This window comes from Strongylocentrotus purpuratus, unplaced genomic scaffold (assembly GCF_000002235.5).
Source record: "Strongylocentrotus purpuratus isolate Spur 01 unplaced genomic scaffold, Spur_5.0 spur5_contig_840, whole genome shotgun sequence".
NCBI lineage: Eukaryota > Metazoa > Echinodermata > Echinoidea > Camarodonta > Strongylocentrotidae > Strongylocentrotus > Strongylocentrotus purpuratus.
In genome coordinates this window covers 1,861,646-1,873,440 of record NW_022145547.1, presented here as the reverse complement: position 1 = coordinate 1,873,440, position 11,795 = coordinate 1,861,646, and the positions used below count along the sequence as shown (strand labels likewise).

Sequence of the window (11,795 nt, the reverse complement as noted above, 5' to 3'; positions counted from 1 at the left end):
TGTAATTCGGTCAAAGAAGCTGTGAGAACCTTTCAAGATTATACTGGCATTTCTTGTGACATGTTGACCTGTGCCACTACTACTTTCTGTTTATTTACTTCTTGTCTAGACTAAAATCTCATAAATGGAAGCAAACAGGAGATGTGCAAGGAGTATACTTACACATATATATATATATATACACTATTTATTTTGAAATTAGTCTAGTTATTAACAGAAACAACTATCATCCAATTGCAGCTAGTCTTTATTTAATTATATTCACATAGCCATCCAATCTGACAATCACCAAGACAACCAATCAAAGTCAAGCCATCTGATGTGCTCTATATAGGCTCTGTATATATATATATATATAGGCTTTGTGATTGGCTGCAAAGCTTGTTGATAGTCACCAAACAACAAATCACAATCAAGCTTTTTGATCAGGGTTTATCAAGTTATTTATGATTGGTTGTCGACTTTGATGACAATCACACAACAACTTCCAAAACAGCCAATCACATTTAAGATTTCTGTGAGATCTATGAGAGGGTCTTCCTGATTCATATCAAATGTTTCCAATCTCACAGTGGATTTAGGGATAAATATTAGAAAATTTGCTCTTTAGAGACTTTGGAAACCATACATCTGGATAAGATATCAGAATAAAAATGAAATACTGTAGGTCAAAACTATAAGTAATTATCAGCCTTCACTTCAGTGTTTCTTTCATATTTCATAACAGCAAAGCATATTCTATCTGAATAGGTTTTGTTGTGAAAATCCCTTTACAACCTTTTTTTAAAAATTCTTTATGGTCAGTCAGGATAGATTATACATGCACTGAAAATTAATTTGACCATGACTGACAAAAGGGACACTTTTCCAGTTATTCCCATGAGGACGAAGGAACTGTTTTAGAGGGAGCACACTCAGTATAGTTGGACAATCATCCTTAATACATCACATCCACCTCTGTTCAACTTCCCCTTGTCAAAACTCCATTCACATATGACCTTGCCTTTGACATCCCTCCTGACATCCCTCCTGACATCATTGTGTGCCAGCTACCAAACAACAATCTTTGATATTCTCCTTCTTTCTTCTGTTTATGAGGTCTTGACAGGGATAGCCTATGGTGAAGTGATCTTTCTTGAATGCTTGAGTTTTCCCCTAGGTGTTCCACATAGTTAGCGTGTTTGTGTAACGTCTGGGCAATTCTGTCTGTTCTGTTCAGGTGTGACAAAGTCAATGATATAATCATCAATATTTTACAATATAATATCCCTAATCACTTTGAGTCAAAAGAACTATAACAAACAGATTAAGAGCTATTTCAGATCATAGTGCATTATATATATGTCAGTATCTTTATGCAATTTTATTTATTACTGCTGGCTGAATTTTGAATACTAGTATGGTGGTCGCCACTATATGAAGTTGTTCTAATGATGAGTTTTAGTTCAAAGGCTAATTGTTGGTAGATGTACATTGATTGGCCATCTATGATTATCGTTAGATGTTTGATGGTATGTGTCTGATACAAACCTGGACTGGGGAGGATAAAAGAGTTAGGAAGCATTGACATGGGGTAGTTATTGCAGCTGGGTCATTCCAAGGGTTTTCATACCAGAAGTGAGAACCCATGTATATTATCAACCATAACGATGGTTGCTTAAATTTGGTTGAGCATGAAATTCATAGTTAACTATGTTTAGAAGTACTCTAGCTTCATGATGAATCAATGTTATGAACCCAAAGTTTATGTAATGTTATAAATGGGATGTCCATGTAGCAATGGTAAAATAAATAAATGCATATTTAGTTAAAATTTTGAAGAGAAGCAACTGAAACTTGAATGATTCTAACAAGGTACTACTATATTTATTAATTGCATGAAAATATTGAATGGATGATTACATAATAATAATGTAACAATCTGGATTTATAAAGAGCTTATTACGAAATATTGTCTCTAAGCGCTTTACAAATTATTTTTACCCCCGTCATCATTCACGCACAATGTGCACCCTCTCCACATCTTTCATATGTAGGTGAAGATCTCATACCAATTTTAAAGTGAAATCATCATAGTATTTTTACCCAACCTCATGGAATGACCCAGCTGTTAAACTGATATGAAGATATGAAAACATACTTCTCATTCATGACCTGTACCGCTTGCATAGGAGCAATGCTTCAGGACGTAGAGCTGAACTGACACTGCACATTCAAAGCTTACCACATAGAAAAGACTAATAACATATCAAGTTTGTAAAGTGTCATTTTCTTAAAAGAAATCAATGTCTGTTCTATCTCATGGACAGAGGGAGAGAGAGAGAGAGAGAAAGAGAGAAGAGAAGAGGAGAGGAGAGAAAGAGAGAGAGAGAGAAAGAGAGAGAGAGAGGGAAAGGGAGAAGAGAGGGAGAAAAGGGGAGCAGATCAGGATTTAGTGAGAAATGAGGGAAGAAAAAGGGAGAGATGGACCTGAATGGAATAGAAAGCTGGACGAGATGAGAGGATAGAGAGGGAATTATAAAGAGAGGGAAAAAATTGAGATAGAGTAAGAGGCATGATTTTCTGCTATCTTCAGTAGACAGAGAAAGAGAGAGAGAGATGCAGAAAGGAAACATAGCAACAGATGGATGGGAAAAGGAAAGATAGGCTAGAAGAGATAGAAGATAGACAGAGAAAAGGTGGGAAGAGCTAGGCAAGGGCAAAGGTTGTGCTATAAAGTGTGATGCCCTTGCTTCCTCCATGCGAGTTACTCCATGCGGGTTCCTCCATGCATGCTATCTTGGGGTAGGTTCCTGTAAGTTGTTTCCGGCATGTAAATCCCACTACACCTGTTCCTATATCTCATTAGGGAATGATGTGAAGATGTGTGTGTCTGTGTGTGTACATCGTGGAGTATCCAACTAATTGATAGGAAATAGCCTGTTCCATAAACTAGGAAACCAATCACATACTTAGGTTTCCATCCATCCATGTACATGCCTTCATTTGCCATGAGGATATCTTCAAATTGCACTTAAATTTCCTTCCGCTGACTTGAAGTGGAAGAAGAACATGGATTTTTTTCTTCAAATCACAGTGAACGAATATAATTGTTTATTAAATATGCATGTATAAAAGTAGAGCCCTTTCATTAATTGATAAATCAAAGAGAAATATTGTTAGGTTTAAGTGTTGCCTTGTCCCCCCCCCCCCACCCGCCACACACACACCCCACCCTTACCTAAATCGATCTAGTGGCGTACATGTAAGTATTTCTGAGGTAACAAATGTAAAGTGAAATCACTAGCTGGACCCTCTTTTCCTATGGGTGAGTCCCAATTTGTCCACAATACAATTTGTCACGTACTATATAAAAACAAAGTATCATTGTCAGATTGTTAAAAATGGACATTTGTAATTGAATGAAGAAAACAAAGAAATATGATACACCGACACAGAGCCTCTTTTCACAGAGTTTGGCCAACTTGGTTTCACTGGGTCACAACATGGCATATGTTCTTTTGTTTTGTGCTTGCCCAACAAAGCAGTAGTCGCCATATGGTGTCCAACTCGAACCGGGTTGGCCAAATTCTTTGTATAGATAGATGGCTCTGCATAGGTATACTATCTGCTGTCATTAGATTACTAATGTATCACGTTCATTAAGTAGCCATCTTTGTTTTTTTTTTATCTTGCAGAGCGTGAGGAGAAGCAGGAGTGGTGGGAATCCGTCAGTGATTTCTCTCTGGCCCATGATGTAGAGAAGAAGCTGCAGGATCCTGAATACCTGGCCCACTACCGAAGGAAGCGAGTGAGCAGTCTAAGCACCGAGAGGAACGTAGAAACACTGGTGGTCGCTGATAAGATGATGATGGGTTACCATGGAGAGACCAGTATTGAATCTTACCTCCTCACTCTCATGAACATTGTAAGTAGCCTGGGTGTTGTTTCACAAAATTGTCCTAGGTACAAGTTTCCTGACATCTCATTGAAGTATGTGTGTCAATTTCATTAAGAAGTCTAATGGTATGTCAGGGAACTTAAACTTATGTTGTTTCCTTGAAATGATGCCCCGAGAACCACACTAATTTGTTGTAAATCATACTGCAGATTGCATGAAAAACTCTGATTACAAAGCTCCTGTTGTTATTTCAATTTTTGTATATGTTAGGAATCTCTGATTTCCTCAACAAATACTGATGCTAAGTTCTGGGCCCCGTCTTACAAAGAGTTGATACTATCAATATAATATCGATCGCAACTGTGTACATAAGAGATACATGTAGGAGACTGCAAACTTGCGATGATTTGGTTCAGTGGCAACTCTTTGTAAGACGGGGGCCCTTGTTATAGCTGACAGCTCTGGTATAACCTTCTCTAATCTCTAGAGCTACAGACTGTAATAAAATATATGATGACCCCAAACTGTAATAAGGATGAAACAAAAAATGAAAGGCATCACATAGACAAAGGAGAGGGTAAAACTTATCAGGAGGTTGAATTCATACCTCCTTCCCTCCTGTTTGTGGCAGTGATTGCTGAGTTTGAGGTGCGATTGATAAGAAAGGAAGACATAACTGCCATGTTGGATTGAGAGTCGAGAGCCTGAGCAGGATAGGGTATATGGCATGTGATTGGGTTGAGGTCATGCTCTAGTCCCACTTATTACTCTTGACACTTGGTTCTATGAAAGGTATTGATGATTTCAGAAATGACGAGGATGTATCTTATGTGATGCAGTCTGATTTGTAAGGACTTTGTAATTAAGCATGAAATTACATTATGTAACCCCATACCTTTCCTAAGTTCTGAGTTCATCGTTATTTTTTACAAATAGTGCACATTTTGTTGTATCTTAATTGGACAACTGAATGCTCTTTGTTGAAAATTATAAAGCAGTTTATGGAAGTGTTAATTGGATGACTGCCAAGCACTGGGAACCAGTTTGAGCTTATAATACCAACGTGCCAGTGTTGAGTGTACAGGAGATGATAGCACACTTTAACTTTAAACAAATCAACCACAAACATATGTTGATTGTGTCAGAGATATTGAAGACTGGGATCTCTAAGAAATGAGTTTTCTGATTAATCATTACGATAAATGAATTATACAATGCAGTAAATTGATTTACAATATCACTGAAATTTCATAATACATGTACTGTACATATATACACGTAGGTGACCATGCAATAATAAAACTAGTCCTTTGGTGGTTCATGAAAAAAATAGACAAGAATAATGAAACAACCACAGGGGATACAAAATACAGAATACAAATTTTCAAGTACCAGGTAATGACAAATTTATTCAAAAACTAGCATTCTTCAAAAATTTAAAATGGATCTCCATGCAGCATGCATGTACTCATAGACAGATAACATTTGTATGTGTCTAATTTTAGTACAGTACCCTGAGTATAGTTTCTAGTCTATAAAAGCAGCAAACTCTAGTTTCATAAGTTATTTGTGGGCTTAGGAAGGAGGAAGAGGAAGGGGAGTGGGAGGGGAAAGTTGAGGGACAAACTTAGGGAGACCAAGTTACCAGCAATATTAGCTCGCTTTATGAACATAGACTTTGTAGTACTGTTAAAGGATCGATGCCATTACTTGACGTAAATGGTTATCTCATTAGACGATCCTCATTAAGTGTAGGGAATGTGTGATATGTGAATTAGCTTTGCGTTTGGACACCTTTGTATTTATAAGTCATCTTCCAGTGCGTGAAGCAAAGATCAGTAAATCTTCATCTCTAACTGTTTATTAAAAGAAATATCAAGAATCGCTCTGATGATGATTGGGCAAGAAGTATGTGTATCCTCTAAACCCGTTGACTACTGAATGCTCTCATTCCCATAGGCTTTAAAGGTAAAGACCAGTATTGGAAACGCCCCAATTTAAAAAATGAAATGGAAGCTCTCATTACCAATCATGTGAAAGAATATGTTTTGACTAATACATGATGATAAAAAATTTGCAGGGAAACCGCCTACTAATTCATATATTTGGTAAATTTGTTTCTCTCATGGTCTGTGAGAGATATAGGGTAGTCCCATATACATCTTTCTGTGTATAGTGCTTGTAACTTTACAAAGAATGGGCCAAATTTCTTATCATTTTGATGATTCCAGAACCTTGCAGATGCTAGATGCTAGATGATTAACCTTTTCTGATCGATTCCACAATGTTTCTTTCACAATGCAATCGCATGACCATAACTGGTCTTTACCTTTAATACAGGAACCACCCTGTACCCGTAGTCAGTGGGTTAAATTTCAATCATCAGTAGAGCTCATTGCCACAAATGGAACACAATTTGAGAGTCTTGAATCATACTTTCATAGATATTTTTAAGTTCATATTTACTTGGAACATACAGAACATTTAATTTTTGTTTTGTTACTGTGGCAATTTGAAATCTTGCTGTAGCAGAGTAACCAAGAGATTGGGAATACACTGTATGAGATAGGTCATATACATGTATAATGTATATGAAAGCTGGTATGAGTTAGGAGGGGGTTTTAATAGTGTAAGTGAACCTGTCATACCATACTCCATGACTACTGTAATTATCCTAGATGTATATCAGTGTCATCACTTCATTTCATCTGCGTTACAATTTGACTTGGTGTGGGTCAGTCACAGGCCTCTGCTCTGACCGATGGCTTCTGCAGTACGAGTGGTAGATGGGTGAAGGGAGACTTTGAGAGAGAGTGAGGGAGAGGGGAATGGGAGGTGGGGGAAGATATAAGCAGGAGGGGGATGGGTAGGGAGGGAGGGAGAGAGAGAGAGAGAGAGAGAGAGAGAGAGAGAGAGAGAGAGACAAAATAAGGGTGGGAGTAGGGGCAGGAGCAGAGTGGAATGGAGTTGAAGAAAGGGTGGCCTGGTAGATTTTTTTTTTTTTTTAATTGTTTAAGTGGTTTGTTTTTAAGATACAGTTCATAGAAACATTTACAATGTATCAGAGTGCTACAACATTTACTAGATTATTTAGAAGTCCAATACCTCCCCAACACAAGGTGCTGTAGTAATGTATCCCTTTATTGTGGATAGCATTTTGGGGCGGCATCCAAACGTTTGAAGCAGAGAGAGTTGTGTGACATCTGGATGGATTCCAGGATAAACTTTGTTGAGATTAGGAGTCTGTCTGGAGATCTTATATCAACCAGAGATCATTAGCTTGTCTGCCTGGCAAGCTGTCATAAATCTAGGTTGACTTTTCTCAGATAAATGTTGAGCATTTCTTTCAAGTTGTGTGGAAAACGATTTTGATTCTTTTTGATAAACACTGTATCCTATTCCTCCAAACATTGATGTGCATAGCAATGATGAATGAAGTGACGCAATTATGTTAGAAGGAATCGTTCAAGAAAACAACAAACAAATTATCTGTAATATCCTGTAGTTTCTATATTTAGGATTAGAATTGAAGGTATTGTTGAGATTATTTTATGTGTTATTTTATGTGACACGTTTTATGTGTCATTATTATGAGTGGGATTTACTCAAAATATTCAACTTGCACATACTGCTCTCTCTCTTAACTGATTGTCCAATTATGAGTATTATGAATCGAAATTTGAATTCTCTGAAGAGTTGCCTTTTTCTGGCAATAATAAAGCATTTTTACATGTACTTATTATCATATGTTATATTTCTTTTTGTAAATTGATCTCTGTAAACTTTTACAAGTGAAACTCAAATTTCCCAATGGAAAAATAAATACTTAATTTCAATTTCTATTCAAATATATTGTTACATGATTGAAATAATGATATGCATGTATTGTTCTATGCTTTTGTTGAGGTCAGGTGGCCAATCTCTACCATGATGGGAGTATAGAGAATGCTATCAACGTTGTCGTCACCAGGATGCTGCTCCTTACACAAGACCAGGTAAGAAATGTTTCCAATTTGAGTAAGAGACGGGGCTAGCAAATACAAAGTTTATCCTATTGCCAGTAGAGAGTAAGAATGTTGCCAAATGTTGCCAGAGTAGATTTATTCAATTACTAAGGAAATTAGCTGATTATGCACAAGCCAATATAACTCTTTTTTTTACATTAACATTTAGTTGTGTTGATATATGCTTTAATTCAGGGTGATTTTAGGTTGTTTTTTCTTCACCCCAGGTACACTGTATATCACATTTCAAAATGTGAAGTATGCTTAGATCGATAATGCATCGGATATTAGGCAGGCATGCTCTTGATTCAAAGAGTGAGGAATACAAGTGCAGCCTTTAAAGGGATTGGGTAAATTTCTCTCAGATTCTGAAACAAAATCTAGCTCATGCTGCAATGACAATTATAAACCTTAAGGTCAGTCAGGAACCCTGTGACTTTTACAAGCCGATCGCCTGTCTGATTATCAAGATATTTATGATTGGAATTCAAAATTTTAAAATTTGTTTTCCTTACAGTTTTTATAACAGTACAGTCTACTTTTTGGAGGCACTTCATGATCATTTAGAAGCGCAATTTGTGTAGGGCTTTAATATTATATCACAGACACTGATAACACGTAGGGCCATGTATGTCAGATTTAACATTGTTAAACAATGCCTTTAAATACCGGGTTACAAGGATTTTATCTTTAAATGCCATTATCCTTCACTGCCCTTGACAGTGGCATATTTGTTATGATGACCTACCTTTGGTTCCTCCTACCATTACAGAGAAACCTGAGCTTGAGTCATCTGGCTGGTAAATCATTGCAGAGCTTCTGTGAATGGCAACATGCCATGAACCCAGCTCCAAACCACAACATGAACATCTCCAACGATATGCTGGTCTTTCCCAACCATGATAATGCAGTGCTTATTACAAGGTATGTTCTTCCACTGGTTGTATGACACATCCTCTAGCAACAGTTGCAGTTGCTGCTTGTTCATTTCATATTATTCATTTTATTTCAATACCACCCAAGGTTAACTTCAACCCTGGGCCCCGTTTTACAAAGAGATGATATTAATTGCAACTTATTTGCGATTTATATCAATCGCAACTATGTAATAGGAGACTGCAAACTTGCGATTGATTGAAGGACTTACGATTGATTTGGATCACTCTTTGTTAGACGGGGTCCAGGACTAAAACACTATGCTTAACCCAAACACGAAGCCTAATCGAACTACAAGCAGGCCAAAGCCCTAAGTGTCTCTCTTTAATTGATGAGAGAAAAGTTTGAGCAAATGTGCATGTACCCCTCGAATGTTTCCCATAGATAATCAAGTGGAAACACTGTTCATTGAATAGGATGTAGGATGGGGTTCCTCCTCAGGAGACCCATTGCATGTGAAGAACCCATTTATCTCTTAGAGCCAGAGGGGTGTTAACCCTATGCTGTAGGATAGCAGCTAATGTCCTTCTGGCAATCAGCATATGATCATCCTAGGTATGGAACCATCCACCTGTTTCATTGTGAAAGAACATGTCTGTTGGCAATTAAAAACCTGGCTAAGTGACAGTATGATATATACATTCCTGGCAACAAAAATCGTGAATACATACTAATACACACAAATGATACAACATTTATTTTAGTTACAGGGACTACAGCTTAATCTAATGAAAAGAATGTGAAACGCTCACAATTTATTCAAATGCAAGTGTACATTGAGTGTTTTTATGTGGACTATGGTTATGAAACATTATTCTCACATATTTTGGCATGTACTCCATTTGGATGCAATGTATTGATATTGAAGATCATAGTTACAGATACAACAGAAAAGAATTTGTAATGTTGAATGAAATGTGTTTGGAATAAGTGGGTAGGGAACATGATAACCTATTTAAACAATGTTTAGAGGTAACAAAGTTTAGAGATGGGAGATGCTGAAAAGTTGAACTAGAGAGGCAGGAGAGCAGGAGAGCTGCCTGTATGCATGATGTCGTGCCTGAGGGTAGATGGAGGATTGATATTGAATATGACAGGATTGACAGCGAGAGGAGTAAGATTATTAAGTAGATGCTTCCTGTTTGCAAAGTTTGTTGGACTTTAAAGGTATTGTCTAGGTTTAGGTACAAACAGAAAGCCTTTGGGGATATCTCAATATTTCATTTGATCAGAGTGCATTCGTGAGGCAAGCTAGAATCAACCAGAAGATCAGTGAACATTGAAAGCATGAATGGCGTGAGAAAGAGGGAGCAATAGTATTAGATAAAACCCAATCGACTCTGGCGACTAAGGGTCTCAGTGAGTGAAAATATGAAATTGCTAGTCACTTTCCTCATAAGTGTACTGTTTACCAAACAAAAGAATCATTTAGGATATTACATTTTAGGCAGAATCCTATGAATGTCATCAAACGGATCTTATACTGGTAGTCCAAGGGGTTTCTTTGTTAAGATATTGTCTCTCACATGAATATGAGTATAAAGTTTCAGAGAAACAAGTGAAAATCACAAAATTGCATCATCAAAATCCTATGTCTCAGTGTATTTCCTGGAATAGATCTTATGTAGATGTAGATGTGTTGCCCAACTTGCCCCCCCCCCCCCCTTGTGAGATCTTTAATCAGCATCGTATAAATATTTCAGTAATCCTTAAGTAGTGTGGAGTCCCTTAGGATCTTATATCCTAGTGATTGTATAGTTACATTTTCTCAACATTCAAGACTATTGCCTCTTAGGTACTCTGTCTTTTATAGCAGAGAAAATACTTAAATGAAGAGACGGGGAGAATGAGTTCATTTGTGCATAAGCGAGAGAGAGTGTGAGAGAGAGACAGAGAGAGACCGAGAGAGACACAGAGACAGAGAGAGAGAGAGAGAAAGAGAGAAAGAGAGAGAAAGAGAGAGAGATATATATATATAGAGAGAGAGAGAGAGAGAGAGAGAGAGAGAGAGAGAGAATGAGAGAGAGGGGGTGGGGGGAAGAGAGAAAATACAGAAAATATATAATAGAGAAAGGGGAAAAGAAGAACTTTGCTAAAGGAGATGGGGTGGTGTGGGTGTGGGAGGGGGAAGAAGTCACTCATTGAATTTCATTCACCTCCTATTCCAATGCTGTGAAGGCATTAACCATGAAGAGATAGGAATAGGTATATAAACCAAATCACATGCGCTACATATTGTATAACATCATTTCCAACCACTCGGTAGCTTACCTTCCAATGACCCTTGGGGAATGTGTAAGGTTATCTATTAGTGGAGTGTGGGAGGTGCATGTAGTGGTGTGTGGAGGGAGATGGTTGAATGATAGGGGCGCTAATGTGTACCCCTTACCGACTGGGATCCACATCAGCATTCCTGTCTATCTCCCTCGTCTGACTGTCGCTAGGCTAGATGATACGCTTGCCGAGATCGGAATGATGCGATCAACCAGCAATGCAGCCACCCATCACAGAGTAGACCCGATATAATGTTAAATATTTATGGATCTATGCCCCGTACATTACACTCTACACTTACAGTTAACAATTAAATTATTCATACCCCTTGTAAATTTGATGTTTTTTCTTGTTGTTTCTTGTTGTTGTTTTTTGTAACTCAAGAATGAAAAGTGGACGGGTTGAATGAGGGCCTTTGTTGAACGCCTTTAGATGTAAGCTCTTATACGGCACATTCTCAAGAAACAAAAATTGGTACAAATGAATTAAAAACATACTTAAACATTACAAAACTTGGTAAGGGTGTGAATGATTGAGTTCTTAAGTCTACATATTTTGATCGGTTTGAACTCACATCCATCAGGGGGGTATTTCTCAAAGCCTTTTTTCAATGACAACTGACAAAAATTAATGACAAATCTGCTGATAACCAATCAGAAACAAGGATTTCAGTAGCTTATAACAAAAACTGTCATTTGTCA

General features: G+C 37.4%; 1 protein-coding gene across 1 annotated transcript in view; it reads left to right on the top strand.

The window, feature by feature from the left end:
* The first annotated feature begins 3,681 nt into the window (after positions 1–3,681).
* Positions 3,682–11,795, top strand: part of LOC115925222 (A disintegrin and metalloproteinase with thrombospondin motifs 6-like) — a 43,463-nt gene continuing 35,349 nt past the window's right edge. Inside the window, exons 1-3 of the mRNA XM_030988821.1 lie at positions 3,682–3,907; positions 7,792–7,875; positions 8,657–8,808. Coding sequence (XP_030844681.1) covers positions 3,845–3,907; positions 7,792–7,875; positions 8,657–8,808 — 299 coding nt within the window. The 5' untranslated portion in view covers positions 3,682–3,844. The remainder of the gene's footprint in view (positions 3,908–7,791; positions 7,876–8,656; positions 8,809–11,795) is intronic.